The sequence below is a fragment of the Notamacropus eugenii genome, chromosome 1, assembly GCF_028372415.1.
Source record: "Notamacropus eugenii isolate mMacEug1 chromosome 1, mMacEug1.pri_v2, whole genome shotgun sequence".
In the NCBI taxonomy this organism is placed as follows: Eukaryota; Metazoa; Chordata; class Mammalia; order Diprotodontia; family Macropodidae; genus Notamacropus; species Notamacropus eugenii.
Genome location: NC_092872.1, coordinates 260,747,313 through 260,772,812, shown reverse-complemented (window position 1 = coordinate 260,772,812; position 25,500 = coordinate 260,747,313). Strand labels below are relative to the sequence as shown.

At 40.9% G+C, this 25,500-nt stretch overlaps 2 protein-coding genes across 3 annotated transcripts in view; one reads left to right on the top strand and one right to left on the bottom strand.

Annotated features, from left to right (window-relative positions):
* MYPN (myopalladin) overlaps nt 1-9,009 on the top strand; it is a 116,267-nt gene extending 107,258 nt beyond the window's left edge. For both annotated transcript variants that reach the window (XM_072628803.1, XM_072628804.1), the window contains one exon: nt 1,184-9,009. In XM_072628803.1, coding sequence (XP_072484904.1) covers nt 1,184-1,353 — 170 coding nt within the window. In that variant the 3' untranslated portion in view covers nt 1,354-9,009. The remainder of the gene's footprint in view (nt 1-1,183) is intronic.
* A 9,147-nt stretch (nt 9,010-18,156) lies between these two features.
* Nucleotides 18,157-19,430, bottom strand: ATOH7 (atonal bHLH transcription factor 7). The gene has a single exon (XM_072640145.1). The coding sequence runs from the start codon at nt 19,187-19,189 to the stop codon at nt 18,734-18,736; it is 456 nt and encodes a 151-aa protein (XP_072496246.1). The 5' UTR covers nt 19,190-19,430; the 3' UTR covers nt 18,157-18,733.
* Between the last annotated feature and the right edge of the window lie 6,070 nt (nt 19,431-25,500).

Sequence of the window (25,500 nt, the reverse complement as noted above, 5' to 3'; positions counted from 1 at the left end):
CCCTGAAGAACTTGAACTGAAGAACTATTAAGTGAGACAGCTATTTCAGAAAAACAGAGAGGGGGTGATTATCCAATTTGTGAATCATCTGCAGGACTTCAAGGTCTTGTGATTTCATCAGTATCAGTATTCCCTTGGTTGGTACCCACAGATCATCTACAAGTACCAAGAAATTATTGGCAATGAAATAAAGCTCTAATCAGTCAATTTTGCTTAACATTACCTGACATTCCTTAGTGAAGCACTAAGAGGGAGTGCCACAATGTATCTTCTGTTACCAGTTTTTTTTAATCCAACAAGATAAGATTTTTTTTTCACTACTGAGAGCTTTGTTACAGCTAGATATATGCCATCTAGTGGTCAAAAAAGGCTGTTTCTTTATATTTATAAGCTTTTTAAGCACTAAAATATGGAGAGATTTGTAATAGAAACAGAAATTACTGGTGCTGACTATATTACTTTGATGCTAATTATTTTGTCTAGTGCATGTAGATTCTTGGAGGCATTAGCTCACATTCACACTGATGAGTTTTGTCCCCAGAGTGTGGCCACAGTGCCTTCTTAAAGTTCTGTGGTACCTCTCCCTGGAGGGGTTGAAAATTGTTTTATCTACAGCTATAGCTTATAAGCCCCAAGCAATGTGCTTCCCACATGATAACTGGCTCATGTAAATTAGTTCTCCAGGCTTCATTAGTTTTTAGAAAAGGGTATTTACTCGAGTAGTATAGTGAGATCATTTGGTATAAAACTTCCCCCCTACCCCATGACACGATGCCCCATGTGACATGCTGTCCTACCAGTACATAGCGTGCAGAGAAAAGGAAGCTCAGGCTTAGAGATCATATGTGACAAGAGGGTAACTAAAGCACAGACCCCAGAAGTTCTCTTGCTGCATGATGCCACCCTGATATCAGATCTACCCAAACTGGTTTAGCATTCACTTTTCAACCACATTCAGATTCCATATTTGGAATTTTTGAATGTGTCCAACCCTAGGCAAAATTACTAAGCCAAATGACATCTGCAGTGTAAGAATCACAGTATCTTCTGAGGCCTAGACATGAGAAGGCTAAGGCAGAAATTAGAATCTACATTTCCTGATTTCTCATTCAGCCCTCCTCCTCATATTCTAGAGTAGTCTGAATGCAACTGAGCCTAACATGTTCTCTTACTGATTTCCTAGCCCAGTGGCACCAGCAGATTCCACAGCCCATATCAGTACGACCCAGTGGCAGCCGCTACGGATCCCTCACCAGCAAAGGACTTGACATTTTTTCAGCCTTCTCATCTATGGAAAGTACAATGGTCTTTTCGTGCTCTTCTCAGAGTATGGTGGAAAGTGAAGAACTTTAAAAACCTCAGGGCTCCTGCTGTGGAGGTGAAGGACTGCTGAGAGAAGAGAAGCCCACTGTCATCAACAAGAAGAGATAAGCCAAGACCCGGGAGGTTTCCAAGCAACTAGTTTTTAGTAAGTTATCACACAGCTGGACTTGTTGCAAGGAAAACTGTGAGCAAGCAGACTGGGGAGTCTCCCAGTTACAGCAGAGGAGGAAAGGGAGTGACCAAGAGAAATGAGGAGACACAGGATAATTAGACCCAAAATGCCACACGGTAGTCTGCCATGACTCTGGGCAAAAGCTACTGCTCTGTCCGCCCCATGCTGTGTTAGAGATGCATAGAGCTGCACAAAGTATTCTCAGAGGCAATCAGCTTGTGCTTATAAGGTACGCACCCCCGTGCCCTTAGAATAGGTCTAGCTCGCCAGATTCAAGAGGAGATCATGACCTGCTCTCTCCAGTCATGCTGATAGTAGTAATCTGAGGAGAGCTCATCAAATCCACTCTGTTATAGCATTATAGAGGGGTGACATAGAACATATCTATGTAAAGAAGTAACATCATCTTTTTCGTCTCGGGCAAACTGAACTACACAATAAGTTGCCAAGAATGAGTGATGTGTTTATCATAGGCGTACAAAACTACACAGGGAGGTAAATTAACATCACGTGATGCACAGACCGCTTGGTGATTGGCATTGATGCCCATCATGTGCTCTGCTTCATTTTTTTTCTATTTGTGAGTTTGACTACTAAATTATATTCACCGAGGACTGATTTTCCAACCTATGTCATAACCAGTTTATTCCTGATGTAGTACACTCTTGTAGCATTGAGCTAGTATACTGGTTGAACTCGCCAAAGAAGAGCTATGGAGAAATGCTGAAAAATCTCGAGCATCACCTAAAGAGTTACTAACATACATGACTGTTTCTAAAATGGGAAGAGGTCATCTCATATTACAGCAACAACTTAGCACGTAAAGAAATCAGAAAGTAAAGACCTCATCAAAAGCCTTAATACATGTAATTCAATGAGGAAAGAAGAAAATAGAAAATTATGTTAAGGAAGTTATGAAAAATTCATTGCATCACTAGGGCAATGGGCTGTTAGGGAACACAGCCATTTTATATTTTTAACTGCTTTGAGATCCCCAGCTAAAAAGTGGCATCTAAGGAGAAACAGTTACTCTAAAGTAAAAACTGAGAGGAAGGGGAACCAGCATTTCTGCCTATCAGTGCAGAATCTGCCCTGGGTCAGGGCTCATTCTGAAGGGAGATGATTTGATGGTGTGGCTCTGTTCTCAGCCACTTGGCTTTAGGGAAAGTCTCTAATCTCCTTTTCCCCAAGCTTCCCACAGAGGCCTAGGGATCCAAGGAACCCCAGGGGAAAGCTATTCATTTGTGGAGCTCTTAATATGTGAAGGGTGCCATGAAAGGTACAGAGATGAACAGGGCATGATTCTTGCCCTCAACAGATGAACTGGCCACAAATGACTGTCATTCCTCCAGGCATAAAGGGTTATTTCCTGCTGCTAAAATCTGTTCTTTAATCAGAAAGGGATTCTCAGTGAGGTTCCATCTGCACCTTCTCTGACTTTAGAAATTACTTCAGAAATGGGTAGAAAGATGCTAGATACTCTATCACTAAGGAGTAATACTTAAATTACTTAAGATATTCGGAAAAAAATGCTAGACTTTTTATTTGTCCAAGTAAACCTCATGGTACAGATAGTGATGCTCTATGGAACAGATGCCCTGCAGCAAAATGGACTACAAAGCCAATTTCTACCCAAGGAATCTTATTTCCTCATTGATTTCTACTACAAAATTGAAAATTTTTTGTTAGAAAAAAATAATCAGTAGAATAGGTTTCAACATATTTTTAGTAAGAAGAGACAGCTAATGTCTAGGCCCATTATGTGGCATATATGCAGCACTGTTCTGACTCTCCTACTATCAGTAGCCTCTCACACACCGTTTTTATCCTACACCCCTCAAATCCCCAAAGCTGGGACATTATTGGATTTCACATTTGAATCTCAGAACTCAGATGTCTTTACATATCATTATTTATTTGTTTAATGTCTACTAATAACAATATCAAACTATCAGAATGGAAACTACTAGAGGGAAAGGTCCATTTGTAGATTCCTCTGGTTCCAACATCAAAAACACATTCTTGCACATGACCCATAAATGAATAAATATTTGTTATATGAATGAGCCCTTTTTTTTTAACCAATAGGGACTGCATTCTGATTCAGAATGTACTCCAACCTGAAAATCTCTCCCACAAGTTTGTGGTTTGGATGTAGGAAAAGTGAATTAGTGCCCTGATGTATAGAACTGTGAGTTTGAGATTCTATAAAAAGAATTCATGCAAAAGGTAGAATATAATTATGAGAAATTTAGTTCTGGAGAATGGCGAAGGGGAAACAGATAAATTCCGTGTGAATCACTGGAGCTCCAATATGTAGAATTATGTCCATAGAGAACCATTTTCACCCTGAACCAAGAATTGACAAACATTTCATAAGGACCTACATGCATGCCAGATACACTGTTTTCTAACTCATTGTCTTCTTAGAGGAATAAGTGGTTGCTAAATTATCATGAATACGTATGACAAGGATGAAAGACTGCATGTTCACTTTGTAGGACATCAATTTTGTTTTTTCAAAATGACACAGAGTCTGAAAGAGGCTGGTACAGCCAAACTGGCCTTGTGGGTAAAAATACTATAAAGGTTCAATAATTCTGCTTCTTCCTTACCACCCCAAAGGCGCTTTTCATAGCCAGTTCTTGTTTATGCCTCAAAATCAGAAGTGGGGAGGATATAGGTAACTAAAATCCACAGATAACCTTCAGATCTCATTTTGGCAAATAGTTAAGACCTCCTTTGATATTTTCTTTCACAATCTGCTAAGGCAATAATATTGCTAGGAGTGCTGATTCCCCCCTCTTCCTCTGCCTTTTGTCATTACCTAATGAAAAGGGAAATGGCTAGAAAGGAGAGAAAGCAAGAAATCTGGACAAAGCACTCACAAAACGCCTGGAAATACAGAGAATTATATCTGTTCAAAAGTAGCAGGTTTTATGACCTTGTGTTGTTTTCTTCATCAGAACACGTAGCAAGTACGAGGGCCACAATCCAGCCTTATAAAGTGAATTTCTTCATACTACTGTCCAAGTCAAAAATGATGCCATCAAGCAATATGGGACAATCAAGCAGTAGGACTGCAATATAGGAAATCCCTAATTTACAAATGGATGGTATTCCAGAAGTTCATTTATAAGTCAGCTGGTTTTTTATGCAAAATGCATTTCCCCCCAGAAATCATGTTAAAATGGTAGTTAGGATCCCAGACCAGCCTGGTTAATCTCAAACCTACAGTTCAGGGCTACTTCAGAGGTTTGGAGCCTTCCAAATCATATTACGAAGCCTTTTGAAGGTGATGACAGTATCTTACATAAATGTTTTTGTGAAGAGAAACAAATATTTAAATTAATAATAGCTATAGAAACTTTTAAAAAGACAGTTGAGTTTGAGACCCCTGAGTGAACCTTTAATGTAGCACTCAGAGTACTAACTTGAATTCTGAGTCCTGGTAGGAGGGAGCTTTGTGATAGAAAGATAAGAAAAGAGAAATAGACTCTCCCTTCCCTAGACTGACCCTAGGCAAAGTTTTTAGATCCAGTTTGTCTTTGGTGCCATCTCACCTCTCTTTTAAAAATACCTCTTCTACCTTCGCTAGGGGGCACTAGCCCCTTCCTCTAATCCCCTCATGCTACCCCCAAGCCTCTAAATCAATCTCCCTAGCTCCCAAATTCTCTACCTCCTTTCTCTGTCCGGCTCCCAAACCTTTAGAAAGCCAGAGCTCTTATCACACTAATAAAGCTGCCCCTAAGCCTTCACAGAGAGGCGGGGCTCGCTAACACAAATCTAATCAGCAGGAAACTGTAACTGTGAAATGAAAAAGTCAGTCATGTAAGAGAAGACATTTTGACCAGCAGTGGCTGCCACATAACTGGGCTTGTGCTGCTTGGGAACTTAGATCTCTAAACTATCTCTTCATCCATTTGTGAACCCACAAATTCTTCAAGATGTAATCCCAGGGCTTAGAGTAGGTGCTCCTACCCTGACTGAAGGGGTGGGGTCGGGGAAAGGAATGGGAGTGGGCTAGATCAGGAACGCAATCCCAGTGCTGACACTGTGGGGTCATCAGCTGACAGCTCTCCTCTCAGTCACCCTGGAGTCAACAGGGCTCAGACTAGTCCAGATCTTTTAGGAAGGTAGCCAAAGCACTTTCACCAGGAACAGGAATGTTGGGTTAGTTGAGGACACAACTGAGCACAACTTTTCACTACTAATCATCTTTCTTTGTCATTTAAAATGGTTCAACATTTCAGAAAACTAATTCCATTGCCTTTGAGGAGGAGAAAAGGTGGATTGTCAAGTCCACCTTTAACCCCCATTTGGGGTTTTCTTGGCAAGATGCTGGAGGGATTTTCCAATTCCTCCCCCAGCTCATTTTACAGATGAAAAACTAAGGCAGAGTTAAGTGACTTGCCCAGGTTCACACAGCTAGTATGTGTCCAAGGCTAGATTTGAACTCATGAAGATGAGTCTTCCTGATTCCAAGCCCTGTGCTCTATGCACTGTGGAGCCACCTAGATGCCTTATCTTTGTTTAGCAAATACCAAAGAGCTTTTGGACTCTGACTGCACCCCCAGCTTCACCAGTATTTTAACAAAGTTGCTAATATTGTGTCTTCAAAGTAAAAAAAAAAAATACACATGTGAAAATCTATGTTCTCCTTATTTCTGTCTAATTACATCAGTTAGCACACAGTATTGTAGCACTGTAGACACACTGTTCTGATTCATGTATAAATAATGGCCAATTCCTTCTGAGAAAGAACTGCAAATTGAAATTGAAATCGCAAGAATCAGAAACTCCTGAACATTGTGCTAATTGATGCTAATTAATACCAACCATGAACATGCATTAAAAACTGCTCTGGGGAGGGAATCTGCAGACGACCATCAGATCATGGTAGAAAATGAAGGATTTGCTGCTTATTATTTACTAAATTTAAAAATTGAACAAGATATTAAAATGGAAATGAAAAATATTTTCATGCTTCAAATAAATCTGCTTTTTTCTTTGCAGAATGTAACTGGTTTCAAGATCTAAAGGTTGCTTTGGGAAATGAGCAGAATTGGAATTTGCAAACTTATTCAAAAATAATTTTCAAAAATGAGTCATTCAAGTAATTACATAAATGTGTGCTGTTATGCAAGTTATGTCAATAACTGCATCGTTCATCCTGGTTAAGTTACCTCTGCAATAGTCAAAGGGCAGGCCAGGTTCTTACCATTTGAAATTTAAATCCAAGAAGTCTAGAATTATTCAGAAATGAGGGGAAAGCATCCCATTCTGTGAAGTTATCTCTCTTCAAAAGGTAAAATCAGTTGTGTATATTCCAGTAATGATAAAAAAAGAGCAGAACATGAAAATGGTGTTTGCAAGATGGGGTGGCTCATTTACCTAAAAATAATGGAGATTATCAGTGAAGCTGAGTGGTGTTTGAATCCCCTGGAGAAACACTGGTTAGTTCTGTACAGGCATGGCAAGGTGAACATGGAACTCTGAAGAGCTTACACAGATCCAGTGGACTCCTGGCCAAAATAGCCAATGCTTGGCAATTGCCCTGCAGTTACTGTTGTGACAAATTAGTCAGGTGCCCTGGCAGCCAAAGAAATGTCAGAGTTTTGCTATTTTAAGCAGCAGAAGGACAAAGTGTCGACCCCTACAGAAGGTGTGGAGATAACTGTAGTACAACTGTATCTCTCATTACCACAACAGATGTATTCCTGAAAAGTTGTATATAAATCAAATTTGTATAAATAAGATACCAAAAACATCTCATTAATATACATATTGATTTCCAAGATCCTTTTATCCTGTTTTCTGATGATCTTCAGTTTGTAGTAGAGAGTGATGACTTTGCATTAAGTTTCGTGGTCCATTTTTCTCCATCTCCAGTATCCCTCTCAAGGACTTAACCCTCCGAAAAATACTTAAATGCACTAGAAAAGTAATAAGAGATGTCATTATGCAGCTGATGATTCTCAATCTGAGACATCTGGCACTGGTACAGTTAGCTTAAGGAGTATCTCAGAGGCTCCTGTGCTTGAGTTTTCCCAATATTTGTTGCTTCCTCCCAGCCCCAGCATGCAAAGTGATGGAGCAAGTTTGTCACAGTGGAAACCCTCAAAAGTGGCAAGTTTGTAAAAAAAATGGTAAAAATCTTAAAATGCAAATTTCAAATTAAAATGTGGATAGATTGAAGTAATTTTGAAAATTCCAATGTCTTTTCCTACCCCACCTTTTTTGTTATCTTTTTTCCAGGCAAGATAAACTATAAAGGTGAAACTTCTATATGTAAAATCATATATGTAAAACCATTTAGAAGGAAAAAAAGCCCTCTTCAAAAAATGCCCTACCTTTTTCTTACAAACAAATTTCTGTTTTTCCAGATAAGCCAGGGAAATTTGTTTAACAAGACACTACAGCCTGTCTCAAGGAAGAGTTCATTTGTCTAAATTCTGCCTCCTGATTTTTGGGGCCCCTGGCTACTGGCTGTGGATTTGATTGAGTTTCCATAGGAAGACCAAAGGCAGTCCCTGGTTTCTTTTCTGCTGTAGTGCAGGATAATTCCATACACTATTCTAGACATAGTCATGAAGAAGCTTGGTTGTGGGTTCTGGTGATTTCTCACTAAGTGACCTCCATGTTGAAATCTGGGATTAGGCACTGGGAATTACAAACCAATGTCTGTCCTGAAAGATTGGTATCTCATGGCTTGGTCTCTTCTCAAAATAGTTTTCATTCATTTCAGATGTTTCCCAATCTGAATTCAACCTTAGCAAATGTGTTTTATACATCAGGACTAACTAAACGATGTACTTTAAAAAAGAAAACCATCGTTTCAGTTCTAGTCCTGAAAGCAGTCGGTTACTTGCCTCACCCTCCCCTCAAAAGTTGAAATGTCATCGATGTTTCCTTTCTATCAAGCTACATGAGCCCAGTCCACTTGAAAACACTCCAGTCCCCAGAAGGTTCTCAAATATGGCATGCCTCCTTGGGAGGAAACTGGAACCAAGTTATTTTCTCCAATATTTTGGATATTAAAATCTCAAAGGAGAAAAAGGATAGGTAACCATTCTGAAATGATTAAAATACTTTTGTACTGTATATTTTGCCTATGTTGCTGAAAAAAAGTGAAATAACTCTGGTTTCTTTCCTTGTTAGCTGATATTGTGCATGCTGGGTTTTCTGTAGAACTTGGAGCTAACACCACCTTTGGGCAAACTGTACCAATGAGATGTTACTGGCCCATCTCAGAAGGTTCAGGGGGGGCTGTATGTACCCTTAGACCATGTAATTAACAACCATTCTTGCTATTGTTTTCTAGACATGCTTTTTTGAAGTTTTGTTGGTTGGTTTTGTTTTGTTTGGTAACTTTGCTTTTCAAGTTGAGCAGCTTAGTAACAAAAAAAAACTCTTGGGATCCATGTTCAGCTCAAACTGATGATTTTAAAGCAATTTAGAAAATATGACGGACTGTTTCTTCTTTGAATAAAGTTTTGCTTATTGTCAACTAATTGGTTTTTATCCCAGATTCATTATACACATTGAAGGACTTTACATTAGACTAATATTTCAGACTTCCTTCTTGCTATCCAATGGTTTTATTTGGCCTTGAGCATTCTTTGTTTGAAATAATAGTTGGGAAACCTGTGATATTTCACTAAAAATATTCCTTAAAGCTTATTCATATATGGTATTCAGAAAGAACCAGGAGTCTGTGTGTGTTAATTCTGTAGACACAACTTCAGAGCCTCTCTGGGCCTGATATAGCAGCACTTGCCCTCAGGTAGGGGCATAATGTCATCCAAAAAGAGGGTACTTAGGGAGCAAAAAAGGGAAACATTTTCAAGAAGGGGGGAGATTATTGAGGAAAACCAGACTAGTGGTAAAAAGAGGGGCAAAAAGGATGTGGCCCAGATCCCAGGGTCCCACAGGTCAGAAGCTCCATGCCTCCTTTCAGGCCCTCTCCTTCAAGCACACAAACTTTTTGGAATCTCCTCTACTAATGATAAATATTTCAATTGTACAGCAAAGAACTTTTTCCTGTTGTGAGAATATATCAGAAGATAGGGCCATAGATTGTGATGGTTCCTAAACCTGCCTTTTAGAATGGGATATCTCAGAGAAGTGATTAGGTTAGACCAAAGGGGAAACAATGTCAAGGGGTAACTTCTATCTCTGCAAAATAGATTAAAAGGTATATTTTACATTGAGTTTAAGCCAGCCTGAGCTGAATGAAGCTTTCTTGTTAAGCCCTGGAGCCTGGTACAGTGAAGAGAGTACTAAATTTGAAGTCTGATAATCCATATTCCACCTCTGCTACTTAGACCTGTGCAATCTTAGGCAGCAAACGTAACTTTTACAGGCCTCAGTTTCCTCATCCCTAAAATGAAAGCTTTGGACAAGATAATCTCTAATAAAAGGCACTCCCTAACCCATCTGACCATCCCCTCCCTGCCCATCACTTGTCACCTCCAGATCAAATATTAAATCCTTTGTTTGGTGTTTAAAGCCCTTCCTCACCTTACCTACCTTCCTTTCCAGTCGTCTTAGCCCTTCTATCCCACCTGTGCTCTTCAGTCCAATGGCACAGCCCTCTTTGCTCTTCCTCTCCCATGATCCTCCACCTCCTGTCTCCTAACACTTTCACTGGCTATCCCCTATGCATGGAATACCCTCCCCCCTCACCTCCACCTCCTGACTTTTCTGACTTCCTTCAAGTCTCACCTAAAATGCCACTTTTTACATGAGATCTTTCCCAATTCCTCTTAATCCTAGTGCCTTCCTTCTGCTGATCTTTTCCTGTTTCTCCCATTCATCACTTGTTTGTACGCAGTTGTTTGCATGTTGTCTCTTCCAGCAGACTGAACTCTTTCATTGCAGGAGCTATCTTGTGCCTTTCTCTGTGTCTCCTTACAATGCCTGGTTTGTAGGAGGTTCTTAAGGAATGTTTACTGCCTTCAGGAGACATGAGGCCAGTTAAGAGACCATTCCAATAGTCCATGTAAGAAATAAAAAAAGCCTGGGGTGGAAGAAGTCTCATGACTGGAAATGGGGTAAATGTCTCAACTCTCTGAGAAAGAAAAAAAAGATACTACAAATTGTAGGCCAATGAACTTGACTTCAATTCCTGGAAAAATTCTAAAACATATTAATAAATTGATGGTTAGTAAACATTTAAAAAGGAAACACCAACAGCATGGCTTCATCAACATGTCATTTGAAACCTATCTTAACCCTGCATGCCTTTGACAGAATGCTTAGACTCGGGTGGGAGGGAAGGGAAAGGGGTGTGCTCAGGGACTGTAGAGACAGAATGTACCTAGATTTCAATGAACTATTTGACAGCTTCTCATCTGGTTCTTATGCCAAAAATGAAGAGATGTGGGCTATATAATAGCCATACAATAGTGACTAAATCAATTAGCAAGTGGTTGAATAACCAGACTCAAAGAGGAATCAGTTATAGAAGATAGTAGAGTAACCCGGGGATCTGACTTTGGTCCTACAACAAGCCACAAAATTCCAACCTGTAACAATAGAAACAGACATGAGGTCATGCTCCAAGCATGATCAATCAGTTTATTAAGTAGTGCCTAAGGTGGTCCCTAATTAATTGTGTCCAAGACCTTCTTTATCAAGGTCCCCTCTCCTTGATGAAAAATTGTGTTTATAGTCATTGAGAAATTACCAAAGTCAGAATAATTGCATAATCGGTGTTTCACAGAAAACACACAGGAGTCACTGGAGTTTGGGGATTCTAGTCTCTATCTAACAGGTTCACTCTTGATCTGGTCAGGCAGGCAGGAGTTAATAATCTTACTTTTTTCTAGTCGTCTTCCTAAACGATTGCTGGGAGAACTGGCTCCTACAGCATTCCCTAATCACCCTTCTCACAGTGGCCTGGGAAAAGGGGAGGAACTACCCCTATATCCCAATGGGCTCAGTTAAGACAGGCATACTTGTGTACTCCCCTAAATCCCCTTATGCCTTAAAGGGGGCCAGTTGAGGCACACACAGATTCCCTTATGGTTGTCCCTCTTCACTGACCAAGGCCCCCTTACTTTTATACTGCACCAGAGAAAGAAGGCATCTTGCCAGCATTAAGCTCACAGGTTATCTTTAGCAATATCATCATTCTGCGCAAGCGTAGTAAATACCAATTATGTCACTCCCATATCTTATGGCACTGGCTCAATATGACTGTCTGTCACTACAATTCTGGGAACTACTGTCTAGAATACTTGGGGCTATTCTGGGAGTTGTTATCTAACACCTGGAAACTAGAAATCCTTGGCCATGGATAGAGAAACTAAACTCTAAAAGGATAACGAAATCCTCCTTACATACCATCAGTCAATCCCAAAAGTGGGGAAATTTTATAGCTGACTAAGGGAAATGTCCATCCATCACCAAATCAAACTTTCCGCAGGTCACAAGACCTCCCATAGGTCATGAGACTCCATCAACAAAGTTTTGGGCCTTCCACGATTCATCCAACAGGGGCCTCCCACAGGTCATAAGACCCTAGTGTTTGGTCAACAGTATCCCAGATTTCAATGAAGTTGTGGTGTTGAAGTAAAGGTTTAAAAGGAGTAGGTAGGGGTGACTCATAGGGGTGGAGAGGCAAATGAACCTTATTTCAATCGCTTCACTGGGAGCAGGGGCCAGCATCACACTTAGAACTCTTATTACAGACCCAACAGTGTGAATCTAGCTGACAAGTCAAATACAATTAATATAATCATCAGTACATAGTAGATTAATCAATCAAAGCTCTTATCCTAACAGCATTAACGAACACAACTAATTCAAACTTAATCCTGTTCTGCTTAATTCACTAATACAATCACTGATACCCACCCGATCACAATAGACTAAGTAAATGCTGCTTAAATTGAGTAGGGAATATTAAAATCATCTTCACCCTGTGCTGTTTGAGGTTTTTATCAGTGGCTTGGATAGATCATAGATGACATGCTTATTAAATTTGCAGGTGTTACAAAGCTTGAAAGGATACCTTCCATATTAGATGCTGGAGTCAGATTCTGAAAAATCTTGACAAGTTAGACCACTGGACTGGATCCAATCAGAGGAGATTAAAAAGAGATCAAGTAAAATCTTACAGCTAGGGTCAAAGAATCACCTTCATAAGCACAAAACAAGGGTCCCATGGGTAGATGACCATGAGCCTGAATAAGCTCTTGGGATTTGAATGGACTGACTGCTCAATATGAGTCAACAGAATGATTCAGGAAACAAAAAAGCTGCAACATCTCAAACAACAGTAAGGGAGACTGTGGAGCAGGTAGGTGGTTGCAGTGGACAGAGCACCAGCCCTGGAGTCAGGAGGATCTGAGTTCAAATCTGACCTCAGACACTTACCATCTACTAGCTGTGTGACCTTGGGCAAGTCACCTAACCCCGATTGCTTCAGCTTGCCCCCAAAAAAAGAGTGCCTATAGGCTATCCCCAGGGAGGTGACGGGCCTGTGTTTCTCTGCCTTAGTGAGATCACATCCAGAGTATTGTTTTCATTTCTAGGCATCACACCATAGAAAAGACATTGATTAAATAAGGACTATCCAGAAAAGACTGACCAGAAAAGCATGCCATATGAGGACTCGTTGAGAGAACTGGGTTTTTTAGTTCGGAGAAGAGAAGGGGCATGAAAGCTATTTTCAAGAATTTCAAAAGGCTGCCATGTAGAAGAAGAAATAGATTTGTTCTTCTTGGCCCCTGAAGGAAGGGCCAAGTGCCAATGTTGGTAGAAGTGAGCTGATGAATTCCTTGTCCATACCAAGTCTCTTTAGACAATTTCCCCTCCCTTTTTATTTTTTGAGGCAACCTAGGTTAAATTGACTTGTCCAGGGTCACAGAGCTAGTAAGTGTCTGAGGTCAAATTTGAACTCAGACCCTCCTGACTCTGGGGCTAGTGCTCTATGACTCCAGCTGCCCCCAACATCCCATCCTTCTCCTCCTCATCAGAATGGGCTTTCTTTGTATCTTTAAAATGTCATCCTTGAGAGTTTCCCTTCCCTCTGGAGGCTGATTACCCTTGTGGAATTTTAGCCCACAACATCCTTCCTATCCTTTATCTTTGGAAATCTACCCTTGCAAAATCTAGACTGGGCTACACAACACCTGGCTTTATTTTTCTCTATCATCAGTGCTAAGGTGGATGATTCATTCCCCCCCAACATCCCTTCAGTTGCAATATCCAGTTCTGTTCTTCCTTTAATGGGAGAATCAGCTACAAAGTAACAGTTCTCCTCATTTGTTTCCTCCAGCTTTTGAAAGATGAAATTATAATTAAGACTGGTCAAGGAACTGGTACCTGCTGGTTTTGGCAGAGGGAGAGCACGCTCCCTCAGGTCTAGCTAACTGAAAACACCTTTCTCATGCTCCTGCTCAGATGGCCTATAGATGGCCCCAGATGACCACGTCACTGCTGTCTCTTCATCCTTCACTCTTGGCCCACACGATCTTCACCATACTTCCTGCCTCTGATTTCTGAATTTCTCTACATTATTTTACCTTCTGAGAGCATTAAGGGTTTGGACAAGCCCAGCTCTCCCAAATATGCACAGAGCATTTGGCCAATGTGATCTTGATGTGTCTTCAGAGAAAGCAAATTGTCTTCAGTCAGCAAACTACATGTTGAAGAAATGCTCTTTTGATTGGCTGCTGATCTGGAACTAGGTGGCACAGTAAATAGAACACCAGTCCTGGACTTAGGAACTCTCATCTTTCTGAATTCAAATCTGACTTTAGATAGCTGTATGACCCTGGGCAAGTCATTTCACCGTTTGCCTCAGTATCCTCATTTGTAAAATGAACTGGAGAAGAAAATGGCAACCCCCTCCAGTATCTCTGCCAGGGAAACCCTGAATGGGGTCATGGAGAGTTGGATATGACTGAAACAAGTCACAAAAACAATCCATCAATTTAAGTGAGCCTGTTTCTCTCTGCACTGGTTGCAGTGGAGGGAGGACAGCATGCTTTAAACTTCTGGATATGGAGAGAGGCTTTGGCCCTTAATCTCCCTACCTGGGTCCATGAATATAGGGCCTCTTTCTTTCTCTTAGGTCTAGGAGTATCAGACTAGCCTATGACCATATGAGTTCCAGAAGGTAAAGAGAATCAATCACAAGAGACCTGGGAGCTGGAGTCCATGGTAGAGTTTGCCTGGTTGGCCAGCACAGCCCTAAGGAGCAAGTGGAACCCAGCCCAACAGTAGACTGACCCAGAAGCCAGGATGCCAGTTCCTACAAGCAAGGGAGTGACTCTGTCCACAGGCTTTGCTAGAATGTGGTGGGGCAAATGCTTTATAGCAACTGTCCCAGGGCCTGGGATGGTATCAGGAGATAGTATCCCTAGTATTTGCATAAATAGTTTGTACTGCTTGCTAAATCTCAGTAAATATCCCTTAGTAAAATCTAATCGATGTTAATCAGTGAAGTGATACTGAAGTTCTACTCACTAGTGGTTAACACTGGGGAGAACATGCTGGAATAGCCAATACAGAAGAATCCCATAACCCTTCAAGGATGCCCCTAGGACCATAAGGGGAAATGTGGCCACCCTTGGTGTAAGGGGGCCTGATTCATCAGTGCAAGCAGAAGTTAGGATGAGGCCCCCAGACCTCACATGGACCACAAGGATATCCAACACTTTTCTACTGTCACAGGTCACAGAGTTGGCCAATACCAACCTTCACTGTTTACCTGTTTTCCCTCTGAACCTTAATGGATGATTCCTCATCTGAAGGCCATTCCTCAGAGGGCAGGTAGCTGTTCGGTCCTCAGAGGAAAGAGCCTGGTATTGGTTTATTGTTGTTCAGTTGTTTTTCAGTCGCATCAGACTCTTTAATACCAAAGGGTTTTCTTGGCAGAGATACTAGAGTAGTTGGCTGTTTCCTTCTCCAGCTCATTTTACAGATGAGCAAACTAAGGCAAACAGGGTAAGGTGACTTGCTCAGGATCACACAGCTAGGAATTGTCTGAGTCTGGATTTGAACTCAGGAAGACACTCTATCCAGTGCAGCGCTACCTAGCTGCCATTTAGTACTTATTGGCATGTGTCCCTTGGTCCTTCTTTTTACTTTTTCTCTCTGTATCACCTTTGTCCACTCTCCAGCCTCCCAGCAGAGGTCATGATTCCTCATCTATAAAATGAAAGAAGTCTCATCCAGCTCGGAAATTCTATGATCCTATGAATGATCAGTAACAGAACATTCAAGAAACATTTGTTAAATGCTTGTTAGATACAAAGCCCTAATCTAATGACGCATGTTTTTGCAGTGATTTAAGATGCATAAAGCATTTTCTTCACAATTATAGGAAGTAGATATTATAAGAATCATTGCCTCCCTTTTACAAATGAAGAAACTGAGGCTTAAAAGGGAAGTGACTTGCCCACAAATCATACAACTCTCATCAGACCTAGAATTTGAATGTAGCCCTTTCCTGACCATACATCCAAATCCAAATCTCTTTCTACTGACCATGTGATTTCTGGCTCAGTGGTATACAAAGAAAGGGTGGCCCATAGTGTATAACCTAGATGGGAAGGCAAGGCACATAACTCCTCAGCGCTTCCAAGATGTTTGATTTCTCCTTCCCCTTCTCGACCTAGATGGTCTTCAAGCATTGCCATGGCCCAATGAGTTATGAGCCCAAAGCCAGCCTGGTAGTGAGCCCCTCTGAACTTGGCTAGATCTGGGGGCAACAAGCATGCAGTCCATCACCAGCTTCATGATCAGGGATATAAACACTTTTATATTTAATGGTTCTAAAATTTTGTCTGGATAGATATGTCCCTCACTGACACAGATTGCCACCCCTCTGTGACTTAGTGTTCTTGAAGAGTCGTTAATGGCTGAAAAATCCATCACTCTGTGGTGGACCTGGTAATGAGGTTTTCATATCTAGATGAAGGAATCATAGGCTTGTAGATCCAGAATTAGAAGGGACCTCAAACCCTAACCACCTCATTTTATAAATGTAGAAACTGAAGGTTACCCAGATAAAAACACACCAAAGGTAAGATCTGAATGATTAAGAATATGTAAAATGATATAGACAGTGTACCCTAATGGAGATCTTTTTCAGACTTTTCTCATTCACCCTCCTAATTTGTGACATACGTAGCACTATTCTTTATAATTCTTTAAAAATTTAAGTAATTTGATTATTTTACTCATTCCATGGGTGTATTAGAGAAGCAGAGAGATCTTGAATAACTAGCCAGTTTGGTGGTAGTGATGGAGAAGAGAACAATCTCAGAATCTCTGTATTTTAGTCATTGTTGTGCCCATACACCTCCCACCTATACCAGGCAACTGTCATCAAAAGGTTAGACATTTTGCTTTATAATTTTAACAATGGAAATTTGGAGCCCAGAGTAGTCATAGATTTGTCCCTCCCAAGTGATTTGAAAGGGAGATATTGAGTATCAGTTATTAGATGATTTCATACAAATTCAGTTTTATGATTTTTTTTCAGCTTAAGCCTAAGGATTAAAGAAGGCATTTTCCCTGCTTGTGAACTGCGGGTATTCCTATTTCCTAATGACAGTTGAGGCAGAGCTGTGAATGTACCATACACTGTCATCAAATTGCAAACTGGAGATAAATTAGGCATAAGCAGAGTTTATACTTCTAAATTCAGAATCTAATTCATTTTATTTCATTTTTAACAAATCTCAAATGTACAGAGAAATGAGACTCTGGGTTCTTGCTGATTGTAAGTTCTCCATAAAGATAAACAGTGCCATCAACCATGACATTATTTCTTTACACTAAAGAATTGGGTTCATTTATTACAAAGCTAGCAGATATGTGGATGACCGACAGCAGTCTTAGCCCAACAACTCCTTCTGTCAGTTTTGAAGGTAGAACTTCCCCCTTTCTCTTCCTAGTACTCTCTCTCTCTCTCTCTCTCTCTCTCTCTCTCTCTCTCTCTCTCTCTCTCTCTCTCTTTCTCCCTCTCCCTCTCCCCATTTGCAATTCAAAGTATGTTTCTGAGTATTTGTGTAAATTAAATGACATCATTCTTACATCAGAAGCAAAATAGGAAAACCATGTAAGGAAGCTTTAAGTGCAGTTGTTTGAAAGGTAAATATTACTTAGTAAATATAAATACACACACACACACAAGCACAGGTGAATTTTAAAGCTGGCTGAAAGATCAAATATTCATCTAACAGTTACAGCGTCCCCAAAGTAGAATGAGCTGCTTCATAAAGTTATTAGTTCCCCATCATTGCAAGTCTCAAAGGAAGGAAGGGTTACCATTTGTCAGGGATGTCATAAGGGCAATTCCTCCTCTGGACTAGATAGCTTCTGAAATCCCTTTCTGCTCTCAAACTCTGTGGACCTTCTACCCAAATCAGTGTTGTGGGCAGCACCAGTGGCCATGGAGGCATGTTGCAAGACTCTCAGGAAATGAGTGCAGTACTAATATAAAAAAGAAACAAAGGAAAGGCTATATTTTATTCAGTTTACAAAAATCTATATTTTAAATCCTATATGGAAGCTGGTTTAAAAAATACAGAGAATTTATGCCCATAATACTCTGAAAAAAGTCTAAGATTTTTCCTCATGCACACACACAGACTTCACACTATAGCATAAAGGTATTTATTTTGATGAGTGTAAAGGTTAACATTAATTGCCCAAGGTGGAATCAGCTCCATTTTGAGCATAGACAAGAAATATACATGTAACAAAAGCTTGGAGTTTCCATAACTTGGTTTGAAACATGTCAAACTTACAAAGTTTACACAAGTTCATTCTCTGAGGACTAAAGCTGCAGGACAGTCTTATCTTATTATTTCTTGAAGGTTGAATATTTTTCCTCAAAGCAGTCAGGAAAAGGATGGGGAGAGGGAGAAAAATGTCCTAGAACTAATTTGCATGATCAATTCATTTAACTTTTTCACAGCAAGCAATGGAATGATTCAAAAGATTGATTCTATGCTCTATCATTTCTACATAAATGTCAGTAAGGGAAGAAAAACAAGGTCATGAAATCCTCTGGATTGATAAGCTCTGGTAAAAAAAAAAAAGTTATAAATTGGCTAAACTTCTTCTAGAGATGCAACATTTCCCAAACAAAATCTATTTCTAGGAATCCACTTCAGGGAATGAAGCTGGACAGACTCAACCCCTGCAACCTTTTTGCTTGATCTGCTAGCTTCCAGCAATGATCAACTAATGAGGAGGCACCCAAAGGTCTTAATTGGCCATTTGAAAGTGTTCGGGCTGATAGCCAAAGAGTCTTTGAGCATAGTGCTCACTCTCACCCGGCAGCTTGGGACCGACCAGCGCGTGGTAGCTGTCCTGATTGAAGTGTTCGCAGTGCAGATTAATCCAGTCCCTCTCTGTGCTGTATCTCTCTGCTTCAGCCAGGATCCGGGTCAGAGCCATGATGTAACTGAGGGCCATCTGCAGGGTTTCATACTTGGATAACTTCTTATCTTGGCCCCACTGGGGGACCACTTTTCTTAGGCGATCAAAAGCTGTGTTGAGCCCTTGCATCCGCCGCCTCTCCCTGGCGTTGGCTGCCAGCCTCCTTCGGGCAGCACTCTCCATCCTTTCAGAACCACACTTCCCCACACACTCGATGCCCCCTTTGCACTGGGGCTCAGATTCCAAAGTGGAATCCAGGGAGTTTGGTTTGCAGGACTTCATACTTCAGGAAGTTGGATTCACAGCCCCACCCTACCCCCAGAGTTTTAACAGCAAAGAAGAAATAGTAGGGAAGGGAAGGGGCGAGGAAATCTTTTCTCTCAGGATGAAACTGTTTTTACCTGTTCTGAATGTGCCCCCACTTGAGCACTGAAGAAGGGAACTTAGGAGAAAAGCAGTTCATTTGCGGGAGAGGAGTTTGCTCTCTTAAGGCAGGGGTTCAAGGCTCTGTCCAACTGGATCTCTAGCTTGATGTTTCTTCACTTGCCTAAATGTAAGGGAAATTGAGATGCTGAATAGAGTTCCATCTTCCCAAAGTCAAGTTCTAAACAACAAAGGCTTTTTTTTCTCCTCCGTAGTACTTTCAGGCATGAAATAAATTTAGTTTGGTTGATTAGAGGTCCTTTTGGGTCCTCAAGGAAAACGTCATTTTTCAGAAGGATATATTCTTTCATGAAAAGAGAGAGAAAGAGAGAGAGAGAGAGAGAGAGAGAGAGAGAGAGAGAGAGAGCGCACGTCTTCCTTAGTAGCAAACACAAATATCTTTGAGAGGAGGAGAATTTATAGCAGAAGACTGGAGGATTGAACAGGTGGTAGCAGGTGGGCTGGCGTCCCCCTGCCTCTGTCTCAGCACCTTCCTACCCTGGGAACTGCAGGGAGAGAGGGGGGAAAAATCCTGGTAAAATCCTGACATTACTGCTTTCATCTGTTGAAGTCTCTCCAAAGCCATGTCTGTCCAGCCCTAACAACGCACCATCTGGAGCAGCCTAGCTGTCCCCAAAAGAATCACAACAGTCAGGGCAGAGAACAAAAACGACCTTTCCCCTTGGATAATCATTTTCAGTATCAGCCATCAGCATTTGTAGCCAGAATTAAGCAAAACTCTTTTTTGTAAGAATATTTTAAAAATTATCTGCTTTGATGGTGATTTGGAGGTGACGTGTTTAGGTAGCATCTTAGTAAATGAAAATTTGGCTTTAACAGAATAAGCAAAGTTTTCCAAATGATGTTGGTTACATACACTGAACCCCCTGATTAGTCTGTTAGATAAATGAGAACAAAGTAGAAGGTTCTAACAAATATAATTCCAGAGCAGAAATTTTCTTGTAAGAATATTGGTACCCATTTTCTACCAGAAATATTGATAACATTTCAAAATATATACCATACATATAAAATATTTTCATTTAATTCTTAATAGATTGAATTGAGCCTTAAGCAAATGAATTCAGCATTTGTCCTTCATTGCTTATTATGCAAATTCATGAATAATATATCATACATATGTGATCTTTAGGTATGGATAGCACATTTAAATCTGTGATTTTAAAGTCTGTGTAAACTAATCATTGTATACATTACCCAAATGTGTATCATCCCAATTTATAAAGAGTTTATATTCTAGGAAGTTTAGAAGAAGAGTTCTTTTTTCCCTTATGAGACTAATAATTAGCAATCCATCTGTCAAAATTACCTGGGTATTTCATTTGTTTTGGTCAATATTTAATTTATTAATTAAAGAACAAAAACATGAGATTGATAGGGGGAAAACAATTAAATTTCATATTTCATTTCCCTCAGCTTGTTTCTGATTCCTGGCAGCGGTGGAGAGATCTAAAGAAACCAGGCACCACCTCTCAACAAAGGGATGAGGAGGGAGGGAGGGAGAAAATTTGAAACTCAAAATTAAAAAAAAAACCCTTAGAAATTGTTTTTACATGTAATTAAAAAATAAAATACAAGTAAATAAACTGTGAAGAGAAAAGAAACTGGGCACCATACTCATAGGATTCCTGGATTCTTTGGGGAGAAAGATTGGACTATTTTTTCCTTCCTTTTGAAATATGGATTATGTCAACATGGAATTCAGATTTGCCATTAAATTAAATTATTGATGAGCACTTACAAATTGTGAGCCTTTTCCTGAGCACTTCAATCCCCCCTCCCACACACATACATTGTTCTCCCTGTGACTTTGGAGTCCCTGCATCCCTAGGGACAGTTGATTAATCCCTGGTTGAGATCCTGATAATGAAGTGGAGTTGAATAACAGGAAGACAAAGGGATGCAATTGGACATTAATGGACTCTGGCCTAACAGATGTTGGATGCAGGCTGGCTGCCCCTCCCCATGCCTCGGCCACTATGAGGGGGGCATGGCAGTCCTGCTAGGATGGGAGTGACCAGTAGGCACTGAGAGCTTCCGATTTTGGTGGAACGCTGGCCACGTGTTTTTATCGTTCCTTATGATCCTTCTTTTCGTCCCTTTCTCATAGGAACTCTCTCTGTCTCTCTGTTTCTGTCTCTGTCTCTGTCTCTCTCTGCTTCTGTCTCTCTCTGTGTCTCTATCTCTGTCACTCTGTCTGCCTCTGTTTGTCTCTCTGTCTCTCTCTGTCTCTCTCTCTGACACCCTGGGAGCATCATTTGGTAGCACAGTCAGATGCTACCTTAAGACTGTTCTGAATTTTTTGTCTACAGTGTCTTCCTCCTTCATAGCCATGTCATCAGATGTCTTTCTTAGGAGCATAAATAGTATGGGAAGCACAATCCCATGCCCTGAATGTGGCTGTACATGAGGGTCCCTGACATTTTTAGTGTCAGAGACTGGTGAAGTCCAGGGACCCTTTCCAAAATCATGTTGTCAAATGCATAAAATAAAGCACATGCGGCTACAAAATAAACTCATCATGTTGAAATATAGTTATAAAAATAAATTAAGTTCTCAGCCCTTAAGAAAGAACCCCTGTCGTACACGGGGTGTGAATTCTGGCTCACAAAGTCCTTATGGGTTTAAACAGTGGTGTCCAACTCCACTAGAAGAGGATCCCTGCATGCTACATATTGACTTAGAAAACCACAAATTCAAATTCTCTGTGTTGCATTGTATTTGTATTTATTCAGGCAAACATTTCTCATTGCCATTTTAATCTGGTTCAGGTTGCTCTACGGAGTTTTGCTGGCTATGAGTTTGACTCCTCTGGATTTAAAAGAGACTACAGACATGTAAATTGTTAGCAATGGAAGGAGCCTTATAGGGATCCTAGCTGAACTGCATCATTTTGTAGAAGAGAAAACATAGGTCCTAAGGGGAGAGATGGGTCCAAGTGGGAGCTGGAGCCAGAGTCACAGAGCAAGCTGAAGCAGCAGCTGGACCAGGAGTCACAGCTTCTGACTCAGATCAGTATTTGATCACCCCGTGTGGGTGATGAAGGAAGAGCAGGACCCCACAGTATCGACTTGTCCTGGGGTTTGAGTTTGACAGCAAGGGAGTCCCATTCACACAGGCAGAGACTCTCCAAGATGAGTTTACATAGGGCTTGAATAGTCTCAAACCACAAAGAAGAAGAAAGTCAAAAGGGAGGAGATGTTGCAGGAACTGGCTGATGATATGATACCTTAACCAGAATGGCCAAGCTGATTCCTGAAATTGGGGCACATCGGAAGTCTCTCTGAATGTATGGCGTTCGGGATGCTCTTGTGGAGGGGATCACAGGGGCGGGGAGAGTGGCAAGGAGGTCTTTTAATTGGTGAACTAATGCTTTGCACAAGATGGAGGGAGCTGTGTTCAGTTTGTGATCCACAATGGATACAGAACAAAAGGGCCTGGGTTCTAATTCTGCCCTTGATTCTGACCTACATTATCTTGGGCAAGACACAACAGCCAAAAATCCCAGTATCTATAAAATTAAGGTACTGTTTTTCTATTGGTGCTCAACTCTTTGTGGCCCCATTTGGGTTTTCCTGGCAAAAATACTGGAGTGGTTTACTCCAGTGGTTTTCTCCAGCTCATTTTACAGGTGAGGAAACTGAGGCAAACAGGGTTAAATGACTTGCCCAGGATCACACAACTGGTAGGTCAGATTTGAACTCAGGTCTTCTTGAGTCCAAGCCAGCCCTCTGCCAACTGTGCCACCTAACTACCCAAATGGTGTTGGGGATAGGCATAGAGCAGCAACATATTAGTTTAGGTCAAATTTTAGAACAAATTCAAGCAGTGCATTTGGTCAGCTGCAAATAACCAAAACTCACAGTTTCATATATAGTAGTCTTTATATGTTCTTGTGTAATGCTCATGTTTGTTGATACTGAAATTCATAATGAAAGAGAAATTTTATTTTAAAATAATATCCTCCAATCATTGAATCTGCATTACTCCATATGTGGAGAAATTGTGGTTTTTACCTATATGTGGAGGATTACATAATATCTCTGTAAAGTTGATAGTTTTGAGACTCTTTCCGGCATGGAAATTCAATTCAGTTTAATTCAATAAATATTTATCAAGTGCTTACTAGGTGCTTGGCACAATGCTAAGCACTGGGAATTTTTTTAAAAAGCCAAAAACAGTTCTGCCCTCAAGGAGCCCATGATCTAATGAGGCAAGATGCAAATAAATATATACAAAGCAAACTATATACAGGAAAAATAGGAAAAAAATAAAGGAGAGAAAGCATTGGAATTAAGAAGGATTGGGGAAGGCTTCCTGCAAAAGGTGGGAGTTTAGCTGAGATTTAAAGGAAGCCAGGGAGGTCAGCAGTCAAAGTGGAGAAGAGAGAGCATTCCAGTCTTGGGGGATAGTCAAAGCCAAGAGAAGACATGGCTTCTTCATGTCCAGAGGCCAGTGTCCTAGGGTGGAAGAGTACTGAAAGGGAGCAAGGTGTGAGAAGACTAGAAAGGTAGGAGGGAGTGGGTGATGCAGGGCTTTGGAAGCCAAACAGAGCAATTTGTATTTGCTCCTGATGCCACAGGGAGCCAATGGAGTTTATTGACTGGGAGGTGACAAGATCAGGCCTGTGCTTTAGGAAAATCCCTTTAATGGCTGACAGGAAAATGGATTGCAATAGGGAGAAAGTTGAGGCAGGTAGATCCTCCAGGAGGCTATTGCAATTATCCAGGTGTGAGGTGATAGAAGTCTGTGACAAAGTTCAGAAGAGGTGTAGTTGAGAGATATTACAAGGGTGAAATTGACAGGCCTTGGAACCATATTGGATATGGGTGATGAGAAAGAGTGAGGAATCCAGGATGATTCCTAGGGTGTGAACTTGTGAGACTAGGAGGATGGTGGTGCCCTCTCTAGTAATAGGGAAGGTAGGAGAGGGGGAAGATTTGGAGAGAAAGAGAATAAGTTCTGTTTTACACATATTAAGTTTAAGGTGTCTGCTGGACATCCAGTATAAGATGTATAAGACAAATTGAAGGTGTTGGATTGGAGGACAGCAGAGACATTGGGAGAGGATAGATAGAACTAAGAAACAGCATCATAGAGATGATAATTAAATTCATGGGAGTTGATCAGATCATCAAGAGAAATAGTCTAGAGGGAGAAGAGAAGAAAGTCTAAGGCAGAATCCTGAGGAACTCCTAAATTTAGAGGGCATAATCAAGAGGAAGATTCACTAGAGAAGGAGTGGTCAGAGAGGCAGGAGGAGAACTAGGAGAGAGTGGTGTCCCCAAAACCTAGAGAGAAGAGAGGATGAGAGAGTGATCAGCTGTGCTAGGGCTTCAGAGAGATCAAGGAGAATGAGAACTGGAAAAAGGCTGTTGGATTTGGCCACGAGGAGATCATGGGTAGCTTTAGAGAAAGGAGTTATCAGTGAGCTCCAGGACAATGCTCCTGAATAGATGTATGTTCAAAATGTGTCCCAGAAAAATTTAGTGGGGCAGCCTATTCCTAGGAATCTGAGCTGCTCTGACTGACATCGATGGGTGATTAAGTGACCACCAAAAGAAAGAAAGAGGGGGTGTCTTTAGGACCTAGAAGGACCAATCCCTGACATTAGTATAGTACTCAAAGGTTTGTAAAGCACTTGATCTCATCTGAGCCTCATAACAACCCAACACAAGCAATAAAATGCCCATTTTACAGATGTAGCCTATCTGTGGCTCTGCCAAGAGAGTGGTGAGGTCTCAGAAGCTTAAGGAACTGAAGCTTCTGCCTTGCTAGAAGGGGTGGGCTCGCACCTTGTTGAAAGATCCAGGATCCACTCTGACCCTGAGAAACAGGTGTTATCACAAACAAGAGATGAGTACAGAGGTGAGGAGAGCAGAGAGCAGACATCTAACTGGCTCAAGCCAAGGCAATAATCATCTAGGAAATCTAAGGAAAGACAGCCACACACTCCTCCTGCACTTTCCCCTTCATGGGACAGAAGTAGAATGTCCCTTTGGATTATTTATTTTCTTTTATTTCCTATTCTTTCTATCTATCCCCAGATTGTTGGAGAAAGGCAGCAGAGGATTTCACAGTCACCTCCTTCCCTTAAAAGTTTCATTTCTAGGCCTTGAACATGAAATAAGAATGTAGACTAACACAAA